Below are 25,921 nucleotides of genomic sequence, written 5' to 3' on the forward strand. Positions count from 1 at the left end.
GATGGATTCATTAATCTTTTGAAGCCCATCAATGTCAAATGTTATAAGGGAAATTTAACAGAGGAATATTTGGATTCCAAATCTTACTCAAACCTAGAAAAATAATGAACTCAATTGCAAACACTTTGTAAAATCACATCAACAAGCTTGTTCTAGTCATTGGGTCTCTCATCATTGCTATGTTTTCTAATATTTTAACCAAGTTATTATACAGTTCCATTCTCTGCCATTTCATTGATGACCATTCATCAAAGTATTTTATTTATTTGTTAAACACCATCAATAAAGCAGATTATCTCATCATTATCACATTCCTAGGAGCTTACTGTGAGTGTATATAATAGAAGTACGAACAGTTCATTGGTCCACCACCACCTTTCATTAAAATCGTCCATGATCTTTTCCCTTTGTGTCACTTTTCTGTCCTAAGTCAATACAGTATCTATTGATTTCTATAATATCCAACATGTGGAATAAATTCACATGTGACTGTGCTTCAAAGTCCTTTCATGTCTGTAAAGTACTTACGGATGCCCTGAGTTGTGATAAAATATAAATATGAATGTCCTTCATCCTTTTTTCCCTGCACTTTATTTTCTTCTTCCTTGAACCACTTCTTGCCTTCCTTTCTTCTTTCTTTCACCATCCTTCCCTTTCTTGCCTTCTCTGTGTTTCCCCTTTACTCCCTTTTTCTCTTTGTTTTTAGTTTAATGATGTTTTTTTCCTATAGACCTTTGTGAAAGACTGAAAGTAAAGCACCAGTTACCCCAAAAAGGCCACATTACAAGGATAGTAGAGTTGCTCTTACGCCTGCCAACGACTAACTAAATCTAAGAATCTAACTAAAATTGGCCAGATTAAGTACTGGAAGTGTCATTCAGGCACTGATTTTACAGTGTACCAGCGATATAGAATCACATTGTTGGATGATTCAAGCATGCTGAATGATTGTTCTCATCGATAGCAATATTTTGAATACATTATGTAAGTCATTGTAGGTGAAGTTTTTTGAAATATTTTTAAGATACAGGTACAATGCATCTTTCTGTTTGATATATCCTGTTTCTCCATTTGATGATCGTTACTGTGTGTTATTTCTGTAAACTTGGTATTATTGATTTCTTATCAATTCCAAATTCTTGAGGAATTTTAATTTGTATTTTGTGTCTTGCTCATTGGAAGTTTTCTTTGTAAAAAATATATTTGTCCTAATCTGTACTGATTGGCAGGTATCTCATTGATATTCTGTCCAAAGGTCTGGGAGTTTCCATTGTCTGAGATTTATTTTCAGCTCCTTAATATACTGTAAACATAAAAAGAACAATATTATCTTTGATTTTATAGTGCTACTAACAGAGGAGCAGCTGTCTGTTTCAGTTCGTTTCCAACACTCTCTCTGTCCATCTGTCAGGATTCTCATTTGCCGGTCATTCTTTAAAAAAATCCTGGTCACCTTCTACATACGTTTTTAAAATCACTTTAGGGCATATCTCTATTTATGTTTGCGAACATCAGCCACTCCCTCTACCTTTGATTATTTCCCACCTAGCTCAACAATTTCTCTATCTGGTTTCTTTAGTTATCTGCCTCCTGCTCTCTCTCACTCTCACACCAGCATACAAAATATGTTTTTGACTATTTATACTTCTTTTAATATTAATCTATTTGTCTTTCTTCCTATTCTTTTCTCTTATCTTCCCGTGTTCTCCATCTGTTTCTTCGTTTTGTTATAGGTATAAGATATTGTTCTCTATCCCTCCCTCTCTCTATCCAGCAAAGTCACTCCCTTTCCTTTAATCAATCTTTTCTACTCTCGTGCTTAATCTGATACTGCCAGCATTTTTCTTTCTGACGACCAATTATTTTGGTTTGGTTTGGAGTTGAAGCTGCAGCGACAGTTCTTCCTCACTGTGTAGCCTGGCTTTGGGTGATGCCTGTAACGTGGTTAAAGCCAGACCATGCTGCGTTCCTACCAGTATACTCTTGAACAATTCCGAACTGCTGAGCAACAGATGGCCAGTCATTATTTGTGACCTTTTCCAATCCAGCTATGCTGAGCAGTAATTACTTCAAATTATTTTGCAGTAATCCTGTAATCACATCAAAAAGAAAATATAAAGCACATTTCTCAACCTCTAACATATTCACTGCTAATGAAATACTTTTGAAATGAAGCCCCCACTGTAAAAAATATAGAACCTATTTGTGCACAACCAAATTCTACAATTAGCAAGGGGCTAATCATTAAAAAGGAATTTTGCTCCTCTTCTTTGGGATAGTTTAAGGCATCGTTCACATCTACCAAGAGGATAGACCCTCTGATTAACTTCTCACCTGAAAACAAGCCTTTCTGATATTAAAAGATACCAATAGTCATAGTTACTTAATGGTAGAAAGATACTAAAGTTACTGCAAAAAATTCAAGTGTTGCATATGATAAAAACACTCAAGAAGATCATCTCTTCTTGTGTAAATTTGACTAGATTTTGTTTTAGATTTAGAGATTCAGTGCGGAAACAAGCCCTTAGGCCCACTGGGTCCGCGCCGCCCAGCGATCCCCGCACATTAACACTATTCTACACACACTAGGGACAATTTTTTTTACATTTGCCCAGCCAATTAACCTACATACCTGTACGCCTTTGGAGTGTGGGAGGAAACCGAAGATCTCGGAGAAAACCCACGCAGGTCACGGGGAGAACGTACAAACTCCGTACAGACGGCGCCCGTAGTCAGGATCGAACCTGAGTCTCCGGCGTTGCATTCCCTGTAAGGCAGCAACTCTACCGCCTTGACAAACACTTGCCCTTTGTCCACCAAGATCTACAGGATCCCCCAGTTACTTCCCATACTGACCTTTCTGTCCTTGGCCTCCTCCATTGCCAGAGTGATGTCCTTGTAATAACTATAAGAAAATATATTGTTCTCTATCTCTCCCTCTACTGATCCCTCTTTCTGTCATTGGCCTCCTCCATAGAGCAAACTAGAGGAACAGCATCTCTTATTCTGCTTGGGTAGATTAAAACCCAATGGTATGAAGATTGACTTCTTCAATTTCAAGTCATACCCTTCTCTCTTTCCCATTTCACTGTTCCCTGTTCCTTCCCCTTCTGTTGTACCCTTTTATTCCCTCCCTCTTTCCCACTCCTTGTCCTCTTCCACTCATTCACCTTCCTCTGGCTTTACATTTTACTCTACTCTCCTGATCTGACACCCTATTGTTTCCTTTTCCTCTCTAGACTTTGTCACTTAATCCATCCATCTGCCAATCAAACCCTCCCTCACATGTATCCACTTATTACTTGCCAGGCTTTGTCCCATCCCCATCTCGTTTCCAGCTTTCTCCCCTCTATTCCTATCAGTCTGAAGAAAGGTCCCATGCCAAAATATCATCTATCCATTCCCTCCACAAATGCTGCCTGACCTGCCGAGTTCCTACTACGTTTTGTGTCCTTTTTTATAACGGTATAAAGTTAAAACTTTAACTTGGTTTCTCAGGTGCAGCCTCATTATCTGTCACTTTGCCAAGAACTGGTTTAGCTGCTATGTGCATGAATAATCGTACAACCATATATACAATGTACGGTGCATAGATAATCACAATGATGTATTGAGACTGGCGATCTTAAGTTATAAGCAGAGGCTGGATTGGCTATGACTCTTAGTTCAGGTGGTGCCTGTGTGGAATTTGCATCTTGTCCTTGTCCAGGTAACCCACCTCTATCTATTTCTTTCCTCCCCTCCCCCTCCTGCTATGGCTTCAGAATCCACAACTCTTCAAACCTCGCACTTTCTGTTCTTATCTTTGGTCTTTTCTTCCAACCATCTGCCTGTTAAAAGCTCATGTTTCATAATAACCAAGAATATTTGTGCAGGTATTTAATCACCTACTATAGTATCATATTGCAAGCTTATCAATGCATTACTTTAATATGTTGAAGTCCTCCATTATCTTACCCCTCCTAATTTGTCATTATTTGTTTCGTTGGGTTGCTGTTGTCTAAATTACTTAAATTATTGCATCGTATGGGAGGCGCATTCCCAATCTCATTGTACCCCTGGGTACAATGACAATAAAGATATATTGTATTGTATTGTAAATTTAGAAGCTGCGGTTTTCAATCAAAGTGCAAATCACTAATACAAATTTACAGCATTTGCCCCACGAACCTACTGTTACTGAATAGATGTATTTATCTAAACTTTCTGGTTTCTATTTTTCAGCCTGACTACATTGTGACTTCCATTAGCCAATTATGGTGTACTTTAAGGAAGGCCCTTTGGAAGTTTAAATGTATGACACCCATAATTTTTTTCTACTGTTTTTAGCTGTTCACAGGAGTCAAGGAAGGCCACGATATTCAAACAAAACTTGTTCTTTTGAAATCAATGAAGATTCATCAATGATTTTTTTTGCTTCTTACTATTTTGCTCTTTCTCCACCACCCCAAGTTATTTTAAAAAACATCCTCTTGTTAAAGCTTTGTAGAATTTTGGTGAGTTGGTTGAGATTAATTTGTGATGAAATTGATCAACGGTTGCATGTACCTGAGAGTTCTAATCTGGTGTCATAAAGAAACATGGACATAGAAAATAGGTGTAGGAGTAGGCCATTTGGCATTTCTCCATTAGTCATCTTCCCAATGTAAATTGCTAGATGTAGCCACATTCCATGCTCTATCCCGCTTACATTTGACAAAAACCTGTTCCATTTCTTCAGAAAAGATGATTCAAATCTTCCATACATTTTTTTCAAACTTACATAGAAACAGATGCAGGAGTAGGCCATTCGGCCCTTCGAGATGATCATGGCAGATCATCCAAAATCAGTACATCGTTCCTGCTTTCTCCCCATATCCCTTGATTCCGTTAGCCCTAAGAGCTATATCTAACCCTCTCTTGGAAACATATGTGATACCTCGAGTTAAAATACGAAGAGTTCAAGTCTCACCTCAGACACTTGAGTAGATCATATAAAACGGTACACTGCTATACTCTGAGGAGGAATCATATTCAAGAAACCTGGGCTCTGTCTGCTTTCCCTGGTGGACTGGATTTGAACAGGCGCAGCGAATTTGACGACAGTGCCCAATTTCTAGCCATTGACCGATGCCATGAAACACTAACAGGTACTTTGATGAAGACACAAGGAACTGCGGATGCTGGTTTACAAAAAAACCGACACAAAGTGAATCTGAAGAAGGGGCCGACCCAAATCGGTACCTAGCTGTAGATAGACACAAAGTGCTGGAGTAACTCAGCGGGTCGGGCAGCATCAGCGGAGGAAAAGGATGGGTGACGTTTAGACTTCTTCAGACTGAATTGAATTGAATAAATTTTATTAGCCAAGTATGTATACATACAAGGAATTTGCCTTGATGCTTTGCTCACAAGTAACAACATGACATACAGTAAACAATTAAGAATAAAACATTATAATTTACATATGGTAAGAATGACATAAAATACCAGAGCAAAGGGAGGCTACAGACTTTTGGTTGTTGAGCAGAGCTACTGCTTGTGGAAAAAAGCTGTTTTTATGTCTGGCTGTGGCGGTTTTAACAGTCCGGCGGAGTTGCCTTCCAGAGGGAAGTGCTTCAAAGAGTTAGTGGCCAGGGTGAGAGGGGTCAGAGATGATCTTACCCCCTCGCTTCCTGGCCCTTGCAGTGTACAGTTCGTCAATGGGGGGAAGGTTGCAGCCAACAACCTTCTCGGCTGATCGAACGATGCGCTGCAGCCTCCGGATGTCGTGCTTGGTGGCTGAGCCAAACCAGACGATGATGGAAAATGTGAGGACAGACTATGATGGTAGTATAAACCTGGACCATCATTGCCTGTGGCAGATTGTGTTTTCTCAACAGCCGCCGGAAGTACATCCTCTGTTGGGTCTTTTTGACTGTGGAGCCCATGGTGGCCTCCCATTTAAAGTCCCTAGAGATGATGGTTCCAAGGAGCTTAAATGACTCCACTTAAATGTGGTGCTGTTGATGGTGAGTGGGGAGAGCTCTCCTAAAGTCTACAAACAATTCCACCATCTTAAGAGCATTGTGCTCCAGTTTGATGCTAAGGCACCTTGATGCCAGCTGTGTCACTTCCTGTCTGTAGGCAGATTCCTCCCCATCCTGGATCAGTCCAATCAGGGTAGTGTCAACCGCAAACTTGAGAAGCTTGACAGAGGAGTCTGTGGAGGTGCAGTCGTTGGTGTAGAGAGAGCAAAGGAGAGTGCGCGGCCTTGCGGTGCTCCTATGCTGAGGGTCCGCGGGTCCGAGATGTGCTTTCCCAGCCTCACATGGGAAGTTGGTGATCCACTGACAGAGCGGAGGGATTCAGGCACACAGTCAACTGGGGGAATTTGGAGTGAAGTAGCTCCGGCACAACGCCGTCGGTGGTGTAAACCGTTGTCAACGGTGTTGAATGCAGAGCTAAAATCCATGAACAAAACCCTTGGGATGAAGCTGAAACATCACCCATCCTGATTCTCCATAGATGTTTCCCCCACTTCAGCTCTTTGTGTCCATCTACTACGGGTTTAACCAGTACCTTCCTACACGTCACCTAACCTCCAGCACATTTTCTAGTTTAGTCTAATCAATGAACAGGAAGATCATGAATGCGGGAAGGAACTGACCAAAGAAGGGTGACACACGAACCAGACACCCGCCTGCATTTTGTTCCATAACCCACGAGCGGGGACTGCCGGCACCGCGCGCCACGCGTCAGCACCGCGAGCACGTCGAGGGCGCGCCAGGAAAACGGCGGTTAGTCGCGCGCACACGAGGCCGCGGGGACGAGCGTGGCCGGCTGCGATGCGCGCGCACGTGCACACGCGCGTGCCCGAGCCCGCGGCCCGGCGCCCGCCCTCGGCCCCTGCCTGGGCTGTGTTCATTCACTCACTCCCTCTCTCTCTCTCTCTCTCTCCCCACACACCCACACCACACCACTCACAGCTCGTATCCTCTCTCCGCAGCATGGCCGACTACCTGATCAGCGGCGGCACCGGCTACGTGCCCGAGGACGGCCTCACCGCGCAGATACTCTTCGCCTCAGCCGACGGCCTCACCTACAAGTAAGAGTCGTGGCGCCCGCCCTTGAGCGCCTCCCGCTGGGACACGTTGCTCGCAGCCGGCTGTGCTCCACCATGCAGCGGATGCCCCCCCCCCCCCCCCCCGTCACTCCCGGCCCCGCGGCGCACAGACAGCACGGCCGGCCACACCGACCTTCCCCTGACTCAGGACATGGGACATGGCAGGGCAGAGCAGAGAGGAGGGAGCAGGGGCTGAAGCCACGGGCACATCCCCCTCCGATCGACCGATCCTTCAACCAGCTCTCTCCACCCCTCCATCACTCACCCTGTCCACTCGCTCACCACCCTTCCCTGCACCTTACCCCCTACCCCCTACCTCGCCCACCCTCCCCTCCATCACACCCTGTCCACTCGCTCAACACCCCCCCTCCACCTCACTCCCTACCCTCCTGCACCTCACCCCTTCCCTCCCCTACATCACACCCTGTCCACTCGCTCACCACCCTACCCTGCACCTTACCCCCCTACCCCCTACCCTTCACCTCGCCCACCCTCCCCTACATCACACCCTGTCCACTCGCTCACCCCCCTACCCTCCACCTCACCCCCTACCCTCCACCTCACCCCCTACCCTCCACCTCACCCCCTACCCTCCACCTCGCCCACCCTCCCCTACATCACACCCATCCTCCCCTCCATTACACCATATCCACTCGCTCACCACCCTTCCTCCACCTGCCCCCCTACCCTCCACCTCACCCCTACCCTCCACCTCGCCCACCCTCCCCTACATCACACCCTGTCCACTCGCTCACCCCCCCTACCCTGCACCTCACCCCCTACCCTGCACCTCACCCCCTACCCTCCACCACACCCACCCTACCCTACATCACACCCACCCTCCCCTCCAACACTCATCCTGTCCACTCCCTCCACCTCGCCCCACCCTCTCCTCCATCACACCCATTCCTCCCCTCCATCACACCCACCCTACCCTACATCACACCCACCCTCCCCTCCAACACTCATCCTGTCCACTCTCCCACCACCACCTCACCTCCACCTCGCCCCACCCTCTCCTCCATCACACCCATTCCTCCCCTCCTTCACACCCACTCTTCCCTCCATCACACCCACCCTCCCCTCCATTACACCGCCCCTCCATCACACCCCCTCCTCCATCACACCATCCCACTCCCTCCATCACACCCTCCCTCCCCTCCATCACACCCATTCCTCCCATTCATCACACCCATTCCTCCCCTCCATCGCACCCTCCCCTCCATCACACCCTCCCTCCCCTCCATCACCCCTCCCCTCCATCACACCATCCCTCCCCTCCATCACACCCTCCCTCCACCACACCATCCCTCCCTCACACCATCCCTCCCCTCCATCTCACCCTCCCTGCATCACACCATCCCTCCCCTCCATCACACCCTCCCTCCCCTCCTTTACACCCTCCCTCCATCACACCATCGCTCCCCTCCATCACACCCTCCCTCCCCTCCCTCCCCTCCATCACACCCTCTCTCCCCTCCATCGCACCCTCCCCCTCCTTCGCACCCTCCCCCTCCATCGCACCCTCCCTCCCCTCCATCACACCCTCCCCTCCATCGCACCCTCCTTCCATCACACCCACCCTCCCCTCCATCACACCCTCCCACCCCTCCATCACATCCTCCCACCCCTCCATCACACCCTCCCTCCCCTCCATCACACCCTCCCTCCCCTCCATCACACCCTCCCACCCCTCCCTCACACCCTCCCACCCCTCCCTCACACCCTCCCCCCCTCCCTCACACCCTCCCCCCCTCTATCACACCCTCCCCTCCATCACACCCTCCTTCCATCACATGCACCCTCCCCTCCATCACACCCTCCCACCCCTCCATCACACCCTCCCTCCCCTCCATCACACCCTCCTTCCATCACACGCACCCTCCCCTACATCACACCCTCCCTCCCCTACATCACACCCTCCCTCCCCTCCATCACTCCCTCTCCCCTCCCTCACACCCTCCCACCCCTCCCTCACACCCTCCCCTCCATCACACCCTCCCTCCATCACACGCACCCTCCCCTCCATCACACCCTCCCTCCCCTACATCACACCCTCCCTCCCCTCCATCACACCCTCCCTCCCCTCCATCACACCCTCCCTCCCCTCCATCACACCCTCACTCCCCTCCATCACACTCTCCCTCCCCTCCATCACACCCTCCCACCCCTCCCTCACACCCTCCCACCCCTCCCTCACACCCTCCCACCCCTCCATCACACCCTCCCTCCATCACACCCTCCTTCCATCACATGCACCCTCCCCTCCATCACACCCTCCCACCCCTCCATCACACCCTCCCCTCCATCACACCCTCCCTCCCCTCCATCACACCCTCCTTCCATCACACGCACCCTCCCCTACATCACACCCTCCCTCCCCTACATCACACCCTCCCTCCCCTACATCACACCCTCCCTCCCCTCCATCACTCCCTCTCCCCTCCCTCACACCCTCCCACCACTCCCTCACACCCTCCCCTCCATCACACCCTCCCTCCATCACACGCACCCTCCCCTACATCACACCCTCCCTCCCCTCCATCACACCCTCCCTCCCCTCCATCACACCCTCCCTCCCCTCCATCACACCCTCCCTCCCCTCCATCACTCCCTCTCCCCTCCATCACACCCTCCCTCACACCTTCCCCTCCATCACACCCTCCCTCCATCACACGCACCCTCCCCTCCATCACACCCTCCCTCCCCTACATCACACCCTCCCTCCCCTCCATCACACCCTCCCTCCCCTCCATCACACCCTCACTCCCCTCCATCACTCCCTCCCTCCCCTCCATCACTCCCTCTCCCCTCCATCACACCCTCCCTCCCCTCCATCACACACTCCCCAGCCGTGTCGGCGCCCCCCCTCCCCAGTCATCTCGCCGCCCCCATCCTTCTCCCCCCACCCCTCCATCCAGCCATCTCCCTCTTCCTCCCCCCCCCCCCTCCATCTGGCTCTTCTTCCTCCCACACTGCTTCTCTGGCTCTTTTTGCTCCCTTCATAAACCCTTCACCTTGTGTTACTGGTTTTTGAAAAATGGAACCATTATGGCCCTACATATCCCAAATATTTTAACATTTTATATATTACTTTGTTGAAATTGATTTGCCAATTGTTTGCCTATTTTGGTTTATTTCTGTTTTCCTGAATTTTATCTCAATCCTCTGTTAACTTTGTCGTTATGGTGTCTCCTAAACTTTAAGTAAGTTGACGGGTGTAGGTGTCGATTGTAACATGGCCTCGATTGCAAATGTGTAATACACACATGAGGCTCTAGTCAAGTCAATTTAAGTCAAGTCAATTTTATTTGTATAGCACATTTAAACACAACCCACGTTGACCAAAGTGCTGTACATCAGAGCAGATACTAAAAAAGAACATACAATAGCACACAAACCCGACAACACAGATATAAACAATTTACAGCGCCCCCTCAGAGGGCCTCAAACGCTAGGGAATAGAAAGGTTTTGAGCCTGAACTTAAAGGAGTCGATGGAGGGGGCAGTTCTGATGGGGAGTGGGTTGCTGTTCCACAGTCTAGGAGCTGCAACTGCAAAAGCGCGGTCACCCCTGAGCTTAAGCCTAGGCCGCGGGACAGTCAGTAGCCCCAAGTCGGCCGACCTGAGGGACCTGGAGTTTGAGTGGTGGGTTAGAAGATTTTTGATATGGGGAGGGGGGCAATCCCGTTTAGGGCTTTGTATGCAAATAGGAGGAGCTTGAAATCGATTCTGTACCGTACTGGGAGCCAGTAGAGAGAGGCCAGAATCGGGGTGATGTCCCTTTTACGGGTACCCGTCGGGAGTCTTGCTGCGGCGTTTTGGACCAATTGCAGGCGAGAGAGGGATGATTGGCTGATCCCAGTGTATAGGGAGTTGCAGTAGTCCAGGCGGGAGGAAATAAATGCGTGGATGATTTTTTTCTAGATCGTCAAATTGGAGGAATGGTTTGATTTTAGCTATGGTACGAAGCTGGAAGAAACTGGCTTTTACCACAGAGTTGACTTGCTTGTCAAACTTAAAAGCGGAGTCAACACTGTCTACACTGTAGACAGTGTGTCTAGAATTGTAGTTGCAAGGAATTGCAGTTGCTCTAATCTTGAGTAAATGCAAAGTACTGGGATAACTCAGCGGGTCAGGCAGTATCTCTGGTGGACATGAACAGGCGATGTTTAGGGTCTGAAGAACGATCTTGATCCGAAATGTCAGCTATCCGTCCTCCAGTGATGCCTCCTGAATTACTCTAGCACTCTGCCTAGCGCTTTGTTTTCTTTCAGATCTGTCAAGGATTTTTGCTGGGTGTAAATGTCTCTGACATTCAGCATAAACACAAAGGAAATTTCACTTTAATACCTCAACTAAGGACATAGAACAGTATAGCACAGGAACAGGCCTGTGCCGAACATTATGCCGAATTAAACTAATCTCTGCCTGCATGTGATTCATATCCCTCTGTTCTCTCCAAATGCTTGTGCCTATCTAAAGGTCTCTTCATGCCACTATAGTATCTGCCTTCACCACCACCACTTGCAGCTTGTTCCAAGCACTATTCACTCTCTGTGGAGGAAAAAATACTTACCTGGCACATCAAAAAGGTTCTGTTTACCCTCTCGTAATTTTATATATAATTCTCTAAGCCTCTGATGCTACAAAGAAAACAATCCAGGTTTGACCAACCCTTCTCTGTAGGTAATATCCTCTCATCAAGGCAACATTTTGGTAAACTACTTCTGCAACCTCTCCTAGGGTGGAGAGCCATCCTGCCAAGGGGTGACCAGAACTGCCCACAATACCCCAAATGCGGCCAAACCAAAGTCCGATGCCACATGACTTGCTCAGTGATGAAGTCAAGCACACCATATGCATTCTTTACCACTATCTACTTGTGTTGGCAATTTTAGGGAACTATGGTCTTGGACCCCATGATCCTTGTACAACAATGCTTTTAAAGCTCTTGCCATTAATTATATTCTTTTCCCTTGCATCTGGCCAAAATGCAACAGGACACATTTCCTCGGATTAAACTCCCATTTACAATTTCTCCGCCCATTTTTTTGTCGGATCCATGTCCCACGACATACTTTGACAACCTTTCTCACTGTTTGTAACTTCACCAATTTTGGTGTTATCTGTACACATATTAACCAACCCAACTATATTTACAGTGCCCTCCATAATGCTTGGGACAAAGACCCATCATTTATTTATTTGCCTCTGTACTCCACAATTTGAGATTTGTAATAGAAAAAATCACGTGGTTAAAGTGCACATTGTCAGATTTTAATAAAGGCCATTTTTATACATTTTGGTTTCACCATGTAGAAATTACAGCTGTGTTTATATGTAATCCCCCATTTCAGAGCACCATGGCTTCACAGGCATTTGTAATTGCTCAGGTGTGTTTAATTGCCTCTTTAATGCAGGTATAAGAGAGCTCTCAGTACCTAGTCTTTCCTCCAGTCTTTCCATCACCTTTGGAAACTTTTATTGCTGTTTATCAACATGAGGACCGAAGTTGTGGCGATGAAAGTCAAAGAAGCCATTATGAGACTGAGAAACAAGAATAAAACTGTTAGAGACATCAGCCAAACCATAGGCTTACCAAAATCAACTGTTTGGATCATCATTAATAAGAAAGAGCACTGAGAGTACTAATCGCAAAGGGACTGGCAGGCCAAGGAAGATCTCCTCAGCTGATGACAGGAGAACCACCAGGGGGTGCCGCACGATGGCTGTCTTGCCTACAGTCTGTCTGTCTTTTTCGAATTTCTTTTGTTATTTTTGGTAAGTTTTAAAAGTTTGTGTAAATGTTCTCTGGTTTGTTTTATGTGGGGGTGGGGGAGGGGATCAGGGGAAACTTTTTTTCCATCTTTTACCTTGTCGGAGATGCAATTATTTTGCGGGTCGTATCTCCAGTTGCTCTGCAGCCTAACATCGTGGAGCTGGAGTCCTTCCCTGGGACTGACTTTGAGCTCCCGCGGGCCGTGATTTACCATCTGAGCGTGCGATTCCTTGCCTGGATCGATGCTCCAACCGCACACGGCCTGAGGACTTTAACATTGCAGAGCTCGCAGTCTCGGGTTGAGACCGGTCGGGTGCTCCGAAGCCGTACAACGTTCGACTGGTTCCGACCAGGGGTAGATCGCCCGACTCGGGGGAACTGAAATCCCCCCCCCCCCCCCGATGCAGGAGCTGGATCACCCCGACGAGGAAGATCTGCCGCCGGCTAAGGGAATCAAGATCGTCCCGTCAATGGAAGTTTAGAGTCCCCCGACCGCTTGGAGAGATTGAACTTTTTTTCGCCTTCCATCACACTGAGGAATGTGGAGGAGTCACTGTGGTGGATGTTCATGTTAAAATGGATTCTGTGTGTCCTGTTGCTTTTTATTGTTATGACTGGAAAATGAAGTTTCTCGTATGTTGCAAAACATACTTAGCTAATATAGTATCATTGTGATTATGATAATAAAGAAAAATCCCCACACACCTGTCCGACAGATCAGAAACACTCTTCAGGAGTCGGGTGTGGATTTGTCAATGAACACTGTCCGCAGATGATTTCATGAACAGAAATACAGAGGCTACACTGCAAGATGCAAACCACTGGTTAGCTGCAAAAATAGGATGGCCGGGTTACAGTTTGCCAAGAAGCAACCACAGTTCTGGAAAAAGAGCAACCACAGTTCTGGAAAAGGGTCTTGTGGACAGATGAGACGCAAATTAACTTATATCAGAGTGGTGGCAAGAGCAAAGTATGGAGGAGAGAAGGAACTGGCCAAGATCCAAAGCATAGCACCTCATCTGTGAAACACGGTGGTGGGAGTGTTATGGCCTGGCACAATGTATGGCTGCTGAAGGTACTGGCTCACTTATCTTTATTGATGATACAACTGCTGGTGGGAGTAGCATAATGAATTCTGAAGTGTATAGACACATCCTGTCTGCTCAAGTTCAAACAAATGCCTCAAAACTCATTGGCCGGCGGTTCATTCTACAGCAAGACAATGATCCCAAACATACTGCTAAAGCAACAAAGGAGTTTTTCAAAGCTAAAAAATTGTCAATCCTTGAGTGGCCAAGTCAATCACCCGACCTGAACCCAATTGAGCATGTCTTTTATATGCTGAAGAGAAAACTGAAGGGGACTAGCCCCCAAAACAAGCGTAAGCTAAAGATGGCTGCAATACAGGCCTGGCAGAGCATCACCAGAGAAGACACCCAGCAACTGTTGATGTCTATGAATTGCAGACTTCAAGCAATCATTGGATGCGAAAGATATGCAACAAAGTACTAAACATGACTACTTTCAATTGCATGACATTGCTGTGTCCCAAACATTATGGTGCCCTGAAATGGTGGGACTATATAAACACTGCTGTAATTTCTACATGGTGAAACCAAAATGTATAAAAATGGCCTTTATTAAATTGTGGAGTACAGAGGCAAATAAATAAATGATGGGTCTTTGTCCCAAACATTATGGAGGGCACTGTACATCCAAAGGTCCCAGCACAGATCCATACGAAACTCTGCTGTGCACAGACCTCCAGAGGGTGTAAAACCCTTCCATCACAACCGATCAAGTCACTGAAATCCCTGCATCTTAATCTTTGGATCAGTCTACTATAAGGGAGTTTATCAAATACCATACTAAAATTCATGTAGACAACATCCACCACCCTTCCCCCATCGATCACCTTTGTAACCTTGTCAAAAAACTCAAGTTTGTTTGACATGACCTGCCATGGATGAAGCCATGCTGACTGTCCCTAATTAGCCCAGTGTCTTCCAAAGGAGAGTAATTCCTATCCCAAAGAGAGAGCACATCTGACAGTTCTTGCTCCCTCTGCTTACATGGAGTGTCATCCACAATTCAAGTCTTGGATTGGTCTTGAACTCTCAACATTGTGACTTGGATGCGCGTGCTACTAATTGAGTATCTTGCAAACATTCTTTATTGGGAAATGTTCATCACATGTTAAATGTTGAAAGATTCCTTTTTCATTTGATTAAAATGATGGAAAATTTAATTAATTAAAGAATTATCTTTTGCTGTAAGTAGTTAAATTAGACTCACATGAAATTCTACTGATCAGAGATCGTGGGTGTAGTTGGTGAAGGGCAGGGCACTTTAATGTGACAAATGTAGCCTGCGGAAGAGGTTGGAAAGAATGTCAAACATTACTTTTGAGTTTAGTTTATTGTCAAGTGTACTGAGGCACAGTACACGTGACGAAAAGGTTGAAGATAGATTTAGAAAAAGAATGAATGAACTTTTAGTAATCTGGTTAGAGTATTTCATGAAATTAATAGTTGCAATAGCACATTCTCAAATCTCCCACAAGTTAACGCCAGAGCTCTCTTTCACTGTGCACTCTCAATTATTCCCTTAATAAGTCTCTTGAGTCCCCTGTTCTGCTAATTTGTCATCCCTTCTCTAATCTTGTTCTTTCCAATGTAACCATTGTGAAAGAAAGACCAGCATTAGTATGTCATCTTTCACAACTTTATAATGTTTGAAACTTTTGAACTTGGTTATAATGTGGAAAATATAGCAACCTATTTAAGCACAGCAAGCTTTCAAAAATAACATTATGCTGCTGGACAGCAAATTTGTTTATAGTGTGCTGGATTGAAGAATAAATATTGGCTAAGTTATAGTACAATGAGATTTCTGGCATTCACTAAAATAGCTTAAGCCTCAATTTAACAGTTCTAAAAGATGCCTGCCAACAGTTCTAAAAGATGCCTGCTTTCTAAAAGCTGCACTGTTGAATCAAATGTTTGTACTCCTTCCTTGTATGGCACATTAACCAACAAAGTTCTGTCTTTAAGACAAATACAGGAATACTTTGATACCTGGAAGGTGTTAAGCTGTTTGATTAAAATCTGAGCAAGTTACTTCCTATTGGGAGCTTCAATCTTTGTCATCCCATTCCCTCCCAAGCTGCTGTCCGGATCACATGAATGTCTGGATTGTGGCTTTTTTCGCATTTTGAAGTTCTACTGATCAGAGATCGTGGGTGGAGTCACGTGCTGGCACATTAACAGATGCAAGAGACTGCAGATGTTGGAATTTTAAGTGAAAACTAGCAAAGCGGGCCCGTTGGGCCCGTCCCCACACCCCCCATTCTCTCCTCCCCCAGCCCCACTCTTACTCTCCAAGTGTGCCCGTTGGGCCCGTCCTCCTGATCTGTGTATGTCAAGTGACCACTATAACTTTCTTTTTTTCCTAATCAGATGTGCAGCACTTTGGTCAACATGGGTTGTTTTTAAATGTGCTATACAAATATAATTTACTTGACTTGACTTGACTTGACTTGCAATAACAAAACAATCAGTGCTTTACTGGAAAACACCTGATCTGTGTATGTCAAGTGACCACTATAACTTTGTCTTTTTTTTTTCTCCTAATCAGATGTGCAGCACTTTGGTCAACGTGGGTTGTTTTTAAATGTGCTATACAAATAAAATTGACTTGACTTGACTTGCAATAACAAAAAAAACCACTTTAAAACAATCAGTGCCTTTCTGGAAACTTTTCGAAACAATGTATCCGTCACAAGCTGAAAACTAAATGCACCGCAGCGCCCCCCTGAAAAAGGGGGGGGCAGTGCTTTAAAACCTCTGTAACTTAAAAAACACGCGACCAAATTAAATGAAAATATCACGGCCGAGCGAGCGCGAGATTGGCGATTGAGGCGGTGCGAAAACCGTCGCGCTACGGTTTGCCGTTTTGCTGCAATCGCTGTTACGAATATATCAGGCCAAACCTCAAAAAAAAATATACACAAGATCTGAGTTATAGAGTGAGATTGGCGATTGAGGCGGTGCCAAAACCGTCGCGCTACGGTCCGCCGTTTTGCTGCAATCGCTGTTACGAATATATCAGGCCAAACCTCAAAAAAATATATACACAAGATCTGAGTTTTAGTATTATACTAGAACAAGTGTGCCCGTTCAAAGCGGGCCCGTTGGGCCCGTCCCCACACCCCCCATTCTCTCCTCCCCCAGCCCCACTCTTACTCTCCAAGTGTGCCCGTTGGGCCCGTCCTCCTGATCTGTGTATGTCAAGTGACCACTATAACCTTTTTTTTTTTTTTTCCTAATCAGATGTGCAGCACTTTGGTCAACATGGGTTGTTTTTAAATGTGCTATACAAATATAATTGACTTGACTTGACTTGACTTGCAATAACAAAACAATCAGTGCTTTTCTGGAAACTTTTCGAAACAATGTAGCCGTCACAAGCTGAAAACTAAATCCTTTTCTGGAAACTTTTCGAAACAATGTAGCCGTCACAAGCCACAAGCTGAAAACTAAATCTGCACCGCAGCGCCCCCCTGAAAAAGGGGGGGGGGGCAGCGCTTTAAAACCTCTGTAACTTAAAAAACACGCGACCAAATTAAATGAAAATATCACGGCCGAGCGAGCGCGAGATTGGCGATTGAGGCGGTGCGAAAACCGTCGCGCTAGGGTCCGCCGTTTTGCTGCAATCGCTGTTACGAATATATCAGGCCAAACCACAAAAAAAAATATACACAAGATCTGAGTTTTAGTATTATACTAGAACAAGTGTGCCCGTTCAAAGCGGGCCCGTTGGGCCCGTCCCCACACCCCCCATTCTCTCCTCCCCCAGCCCCACTCTTACTCTCCAAGTGTGCCCGTTGGGCCCGTCCTCCTGATCTGTGTATGTCAAGTGACCACTATAACCTTCTTTTTTTTTTTTTTTCCTAATCAGATGTGCAGCACTTTGGTCAAGTCAAGTCAAGTCAAGTCAAGTCAATTTATTTGTATAGCACATTTAAAAACAACCCACGTTGACCAAAGTGCTGCACATCTGACTAGGAAAAAAAGAAACATACAGTGGCAGGCAGCCAAACACAACGGCGCGGCCATCTTGAACAAAATGTTAATTCAATCACCCACAGTCCAACAATAAAAGCACTAAACAGGCACCCAAATTACCCAACCCCCAAAACCCCCCAAAACACAGTCCAACAATAGCATTAAATAGGCATTCAAATCACACACCCTAAAACCCCCAAAAACACAGTCCAACAATAAAAACATCAAACAGGCACTCAAACCACCCAACCCCAAAAAAACACACAAAAAAGAAACATCCATCAAAGAAACATCCATCACAGTGAGTCTCCTCCAGTCCTCTCTCTCCTCACTGTGATGGAAGGCCACAATGTCTTTCCCTTCTCCCGCTGTCCTCGCCCGCAGTCAGGTTGTTGTGGTTGCAGGCCGCACCGGACGGTCCACAGCGGGCCAAGCCCAAGGCGCGTCGCGTCGCAGCCACTCCCGCAGCCTCCGAAGACGGCCGGCTCCGCCGATGATAAGTCCGATCCGGGGCGGGCGAACACGCTGTCGCTGCCGCTGTTGTTGCACGTCGGGGCGGTCGTGGCTCCCGACATTGAAGCCCCCGCCCAGCAGAGAAATATCCCGCGGCCATCTTAGGCCGCGCCGGACGGTGAAATGTCCGCGCCCCAAGCCCCACGATCCGGGGCGGGCGAACACGCTGCCGCTGCCGGAGCTCCCGATGTCGGCATCCACGCGGCCCGAGCCTAAGGCGAGTCGCAGCCGCACCCGCAGCCTCCGAAGACGGCCGGCTCCGGTGGTGGTAAGTCCGATCCGCGGGCTCTGCGAACCAGAGCCCTGGAGGCCGACAGCTCCAGGAGTTGGGCCGATGGTAGGCCGCAGCAGGAACGGAGACACGGCCCAGAAAACAAAGGTCGGGTCTCCGTTCTGAAGGGACACATATTTATAGTGTTACAGTTTCCCCCCTCCCCCCCACATACACACATAGTACACAAACACAAAAACACCACATCACAACTACAATTAAGACCAAAAAAACCAACAAAAACACAAAGACAAATGGACCGCAGGTGAGCGGCAGCTGCTAGGGCAGTGCCGCCATTTTGAAGGTGTGCCCGTTGGGCCCGTCCTCCTGATCTGTGTATGTCAAGTGACCACTATAACCTTCTTTTTTTTTTTTTTTCCTAATCAGATGTGCAGCACTTTGGTCAACATGGGTTGTTTTTAAATGTGCTATACAAATATAATTGACTTGACTTGACTTGACTTGACTTGCAATAACAAAACAATCAGTGCTTTTCTGGAAACTTTTCGAAACAATGTAGCCGTCACAAGCTGAAAACTTCTTTAAAGACACATTTTACTCTAGAAAGTTGCATTTCAATCTTCTTCCATGATCCTTCAGACAATGCATTCCAGGTCATCAGAACTTCATGAGTAATGCTAATTCCTCCTTGCCTCCCCACAATTGCTCTCTTTACAGATTTTTACAGTATGGGAAGATTCTTCAGTTAATTTGATTTTAGTTATTGAATGTTCCACTTAGCAAGAAGTGTCTAACACATGCTATAAGTTAAGGGTTTTTGTAAGATGTCCCTGAGTTTCTTGAAGTTTTTAAGCAATGTAACATGATACTTTATAAAACATTATTTCTGCTTCTTCACTGTTGAACTGAACTCTGAGTGCAATGCTGCTTCATATCCCTGGACCTCGTTGGAAATTTCTCCCTCTGGCCTTCCTTATTGATTACAATTAACAGGCTTAAAATTTTTTTTTTTTAATTTGACTTGACTTATCCTTTCTCCTTGAGTTGTCAGACCCTGGGTAGTATCACAGAACATGATCCTTTGCTCTCAGCACTCAGTTGTAATCAGGCAGAAAAGAAGCAATTTCTTCTAGTCCTACCCTAACTGACATCAATTCCTCCTACAGTTTCCCTGGAACAGGAGCAATCTCTGAGTACATCCAGTTGTGTTTCTACCTACGTCACAAATATACTGCCCCTGCTTGGATCATAAACGACAGCCTTGTGATGAACATGATAATCATCCTCATTCTTCTTGATCTTTTCACTCTTAACTTTCTTCCCAAATACTCCCAGGGCAGGTACATCATGGACTGGATAGAAAGAGATAATGAGAGCCTTGTGTGAAACATGAATACCACAATTAACCATTTGGGCTGAAAGGCGTCAGTAAGAGAGGGCTGTCTCCTGTAGATGCCAGTATAGGGCAGGCTTGACATTAACACTTATTTGTCCCAAGTCATCCTTTCAATTGTGATTTATTGGGTAATGAATGTTGAGAATACTGATGCATAGCTTCAGTCTGCAGTAAGCACAAATGTTCACAAATGTTTGAGAAGCTTGTGGAAAACCCATTTCAGAAGCAGGCAGCTATGATTTGATCTTATTAATGGGGTGTTATCTGCTGTGGGTTTGTTGCCTGGCCACAGAGATTCTCACAGTGTACACCGGGAAGTGGAACTGCATGTTATTTTTAGACTTTATAAAACACAAACCCAACAAACAAAATGTAGGTTTTATTTTGGCTCCGGACTCGGCCTTGGGCTGAAAGTTTTGTGTTTGTGTCTGGGTAGTGTGCTGAATCATATGCTGTGAATTCCAACCTGTTATAGGCACAGAAGGATCTTGTCCTGCTTCAAAGAGTTCAGCACCAAATCCAGGCTGGAAGTCAATGAAGGATTGAGGACATTCCACTGTTTGAACACAGAACTGTGGAAATGCTGCACTGTTTGAACAGCAGTCTTGAGGGAGCGATGCACTCTGAATGACTGACCTGAGGGAGTGTTTCCAGACCTACACCCAATCAATACAATACCATGACAATAAATTGTATTCTATAAAAGAGTGCATCGCTCTTCTGTTATCACTCAAAGATCTGGTGTTCAGGCACTGCTAAAGTTGCAGTGACTGGCCCATGGAGACAGCTGTGGCACCCTGATGTAATGACCATCGGGCACGCCATCTGAGTGCATCAGAATTTCTAGCAACTATATACTTCAAATCTATAAGTTTGGTTTGTACTTCACAAAACCTGTAGTCAGTGACTGTATGCAAGCAAACCTTGCATCTGGTCTGCCTACAGCAGTAACCCAGAAGATGCAATTAGATGAGGTACTGATTAATCTGGTTGAAGGATAAATGTGGAACCCATCAAAATTTGCTGCTCTTTTGAATAGATTCATGGAATTTTTAGCATTCTTTTCAGAGAGCAGATAACAGTTGGAAGAATTCAGTGCTCCCTCGCTATTAAACTACAATATATTAGCTTGGATTGTATACTTGGGTCTGGAGGAAGGATTAAATTTATAGTCTGAATTGGGAGGCAATTATATCATATGTTTGGTATAATGGTATACAGGGTGGGGTACTGCACTGTCTTTGCAGAATGAATGTGCTCCTTCACATCCTGCACTCGTCTCTGTTACAAGAAGCTGACCTACCTTGGGTTTTGGATAAGATGGTCCTTGATTTCAAATGTGCAAACTTGTTTTCAAATCTGCCCACAGCCTATTTCCCCCCACCCCTCCCAATCTCCCTACTGCTGTTATCTCCTCCAGCTCCTTCATTACTTGTGTTTAACTGCCATGCTTTTAGCTGTCAGATCAGGTTTTCGTCCCCACTTCTCTTTCTGCTACTTTTCTCTGCTCCATTTAAGGCTCTTCTTAAAACCTAAAACCTTGCTTTGTTTGTACTGGGCTGTTGATACTGGGGGCAAACTCCCTACACAGGCCCTCAGGAATACTCACTACTTATGATGTCTGACTGGTTTAATTCATTGTTGGTTTTTTTTCCCCCACGTTCTCTATATAGTGACTTCCTGATTCTTCCCGGTTTCATTGACTTCGCTGCTGATGAAGTGGTGAGTTAAGAAAGTCCTTCGTTTCCAATCAGGTGCAGAGAGCAGAATTGAGGTATAAATTAAGCCAGCTAATGTCAGATCTGCAGGACACCATTAAAGTGCCAGATTAAAGGGTGTCCCTGTGGCCCTCTGTACCCACTGTATTAGCTTCCTCCTGTCTCCCCTTCTCTTGGTTCTTTTAATCTGCCTCATTTCCCTTCCATCACAACTCCCCCATCTCTGCCTGGTTGGAGATGGTTTCCTAAAATGTCTGGAAGTCTTTTATTGGGCAATCCGGTTCCTAATTTTACACCTTGCAACATACAGCATTCAACCAACTGAGGAAAGAAGTCTGGTTTGTCAGTGATCTTGCAGTGAGAATGCGGTTGAGGTGATTTTCACATTCAACCTCTATGCAGTATGAGATTAGATATATTTAGTTTTTAGCTGAGCACCCTTTTCCTGTGGGGAGAAAATACTTCCTTTCTATATCGTGGAGAAATTGACATTTCCAAATATAACACAAGACAAATCTCTAATAACTTTCAGCTTGTAACTCACTCCTGGATTGCATAATTCTATCTTGTACCCTGTTTCCTGGGTGGACATTTTTGTATGTATAAGCCATTTCCTGACTCCCAACCCCTTGATTAGATTCACTCCTGAATATATGTTATCCTGTGCATAAAATCCCAAATCGCTAAATTTAAAATTTGGACCATAACTGGGCCATCTCAGGTGTTTAGTTCAATAGTGTATGGGATTTAGAATGCATTCCAAAACAAATAAAGCTAATTTATTTTGACTCAGATGAGTTGTATCTCACCAGAAGCATTTTCCCCACCAATAGGACCTGACCTCTGCTCTCACTAAGAAAATTACCCTGAAGACTCCTCTTGTCTCCTCTCCCATGGATACTGTGACAGAATCCAGCATGGCAATTGCTATGGGGGTGAGTATCGAGAAAGCAAGATTGCAGTACTTTCATGAATGTTACATTAGCTTTTAGAACCAGTGGTAGCCAGAGGCAACATATTTTTATGCATGAAATTGCGATGTGGAATGCAATTCCTGAATGGCGGGTGGAATCAGAGTCAATCCCATTCAAAATAAAATTGGATGAAGGAAAAAAATTCCATCGCTATAGTGAAAAAGTAGGGGAGTGATCTTAATTGGGTAGCTTGACCACAATGATATTTCGGGTGTGATGTGCCAAATGGTCTTTTAAACCCTGTCATTCTATGATGCTGTGTGACAACATTTATTTGAGGATCCAGTCACTCCACTTTGACTCAAACAGAAATTTGCTGGACTTTCAGCTAGCAACAAAGAGGTGTGTTACTTCTGCTTTAGATTTAGAAACAACGAGGAATGCTTTGCGACTGTTCCAACTGAAAATGTACTTATAACCTTTCAAACGTGTCAATTACTCAGAATTTGTGCAGAAACAGATCTTCTGGAACATACTGGTCTTTCAGCTTTGGACAAGCACCCTCCTACCCCGTTACATCTCATTCTTATTAGTATTTCAGTCGTACATTTTGTTGTATGCTCAGCCAGCTTCCCATAAGTTGGTTAAACAACCCTTTGGCTAGAAATGTTTCTCCTGAGTTCCCTTTAGGATTTATGAATGTGCATCTATCGTGACTCATAGTTTTGGTCTCTTGCGCAATTGAAACATGTCTTCTATTGAAATCATTCTCAATCCAGAGAAAAGTTTCCCAGTTTGTTCAATCTTAAGAAATTTTAACCTGTTTGAATATCACTCTTGTATCTTTCTTACATCTCTCCAGTGCCATGACGTTGTTCATATAATATGATGACCAAAACTGCGCACAGTACGCCAAGTATATTCTAACCAAGGCTTGAGACCTTTCAATAATTGTCTGCCTTGCACTGATAGTTTACATTAATGTGAACTAATTAATGTGATGTGACATTAATTAAAGTAACATTAATGTAATGTGAACATACAAGAAACATTCTACGATTGTTTCTTGTAATGCCAGTTTTGTAAAGTTAAGTGTTAGAGGAATTTACCACTAATTAATGACCACTGCAAATTTCCACTGGTACAGAGGTGAGTGGGAAAATCTGAAGGGAGTTATTGGGAATGTGGAGAACATAAAATAGTGTTAGTGCAGCATTAATATTAAGTGGGACCATGATGAACAGAGTGAATTCAATAGGCGAAGGAACTATTCATGTGCTGTATAGCTCTATGAAAATTGGGAGAAAGTACATGGTACCTCTTGGCTTTGGGCTTCGAAATAAATCCAGGCCTCCCAATGGTTGTATAATTCCTCTTCCACACCAGTAGGCTGTGATCTGTCCTGGACTCTTATGCTCGGCTGGTGCAGGAAGAGATGGAAATGCTGCACAGGGCATGATGCCGGGATCAGGAATATTTGAGATATTGTGAGGGGTGTTTTAGTGTGCATCTAACATCTGCTCTTTCTGTCATTTGAGTGTTTGATGGAGTGCCTCACAGAGAAGTGTAGAGTGTATTTTCTCTATAAATTTGCACACAACTCCTTTCCAGATGGAGATGCAGACTGCATCGTAGGGCTGCTTGACACAAGATACATTTGATATTATGTTTTATATTCTGTCCTCTCTCTAGTTAATGGGCGGAATAGGATTCATCCATCACAACTGCACCCCAGAGTTTCAAGCTAATGAGGTCCGCAAGGTTAAGGTGGGTTCCATTTGCATGCTTGTTTGGTTCTCTTTATTGTGACTGACTTGCGATTTAGAAGATTTGAAATTAATGGCAAAGTATCTCTAAATTATGACATCTTTGTCTCGTCTCTTGTAGAAGTTTGAGCAGGGCTTTATCACTGACCCTGTGGTCATGAGCCTCCACCACACAGTCGGGAATGTTTTTGAAGCCAAATCACAGCACGGCTTCTCTGGAATTCCAATCACAGAAACTGGCAAAATGGGAAGCAAGCTAATGGGAATTGTCACCTCGCGAGATATTGACTTCCTTTCAGAGAAGGATTATAACACAACCTTGAATGAGGTATAAAATGTGCAGTGACTTAAAAGCTTGGATTATTAGCAATCCAGTAATGTTGAAAGTAAAGTATTAACTGTGCTTCAATTGCCTTTTAAGTCAGAAGGTTGTGGGTTCAATTCCCACAGCAGAGTTATTTTCTCCTCCCCTTAAACGGAGACCCAGATTGCTCACTCAGCTGGACATAAAAGACAAGCAATGCATTATCCCTGGTGGTTGAAGTCTATATTTGTTCATCAGCTAGTGGAGCTGCTTCTGCATAGCTCCAGCAACCTGAGTTCAATCCTGACCTCTAGTGCCGTCTGTACGGAGTTCTCCCTGTGACCATGTATGTCTCAATGACACGTGGTTACTTGGTTAATATTCACCATAATAACTTACTCTGGGTATCTTGGCGAGTGGTGGAACCTGAGGGGGGAGTTGATAGGAATGTGGAGAGAATAAATTTGAATCAATGCAAGTGGAAGCTGGATGGTTACCATGGACTCGGTGGGCCATCGGGTCTATTTCGGGGCTGCAGGATTCTATCTTCATTTAAAAATATGTAAACCAATTATCTGGTCATCTTCATACTGCTCATTGTAGAAGCTTGTGTGCAAATTAGGTGCTGTTCCTCACACATTTCAGGAGTAAATGTGTTTGGACAGGACTTAATTAGCTGGAGGGTATTATAGGATGTGCAGTGAATACGAAAGCAGTCATGTGCAGGCTTTTTGATGTTGACATGAAGCTGTGCCATTGTACACAAAGTGAGTGGGATGTGCATGAGGTGGAGGGTACGATAAGGGTTATGTGCTCACTCGTGCTACCTTTTCTGTATCCAGGTGATGACAAAGCGGGAAGACCTGGTTGTTGCTCCAGCTGGTGTAACTCTCAAGGAGGCTAATGAAATTCTACAACGTAGCAAGAAAGGTCACAATGCTGTAATGATTTTTGTGTTGGGTGGGGATGGGGCCGTGGGAGTGCTCTGGGATTGGGGGGTGGGTGGATTCTTTTGTGGGAGAGGAAACTTCCGGGGAAACGTAGCATAGATAGGATAGATTATCTTTTGCCGGGGTGCAAACTTCACCCCTCTAGAGGGCATAGCTATAGAGGGATGAATGTTTAAGGGTGATGTGTGGAGAAAGT

The 25,921-nt window shown here is 45.4% G+C and overlaps 1 protein-coding gene across 4 annotated transcripts in view; it reads left to right on the top strand.

Moving 5' to 3' along the window:
- LOC144604848 (inosine-5'-monophosphate dehydrogenase 1) overlaps positions 1-25,921 on the top strand; it is a 57,027-nt gene that overhangs the window by 9,747 nt on the left and 21,359 nt on the right. For 3 of the 4 annotated variants that reach the window (XM_078419599.1, XM_078419602.1, XM_078419600.1), the window contains exons 2-7: positions 6,968-7,066; positions 21,747-21,795; positions 22,625-22,726; positions 24,398-24,472; positions 24,593-24,799; positions 25,618-25,705. In XM_078419599.1, coding sequence (XP_078275725.1) covers positions 6,969-7,066; positions 21,747-21,795; positions 22,625-22,726; positions 24,398-24,472; positions 24,593-24,799; positions 25,618-25,705 — 619 coding nt within the window. In that variant the 5' untranslated portion in view covers position 6,968. Of the gene's footprint in view, positions 1-6,778; positions 7,067-21,746; positions 21,796-22,624; positions 22,727-24,397; positions 24,473-24,592; positions 24,800-25,617; positions 25,706-25,921 lie in introns of those variants that run through there. The other variant, XM_078419601.1, reaches the window with a different exon arrangement.

This window comes from Rhinoraja longicauda, chromosome 23, assembly GCF_053455715.1.
Source record: "Rhinoraja longicauda isolate Sanriku21f chromosome 23, sRhiLon1.1, whole genome shotgun sequence".
Taxonomy (NCBI): Eukaryota; Metazoa; Chordata; class Chondrichthyes; order Rajiformes; family Arhynchobatidae; genus Rhinoraja; species Rhinoraja longicauda.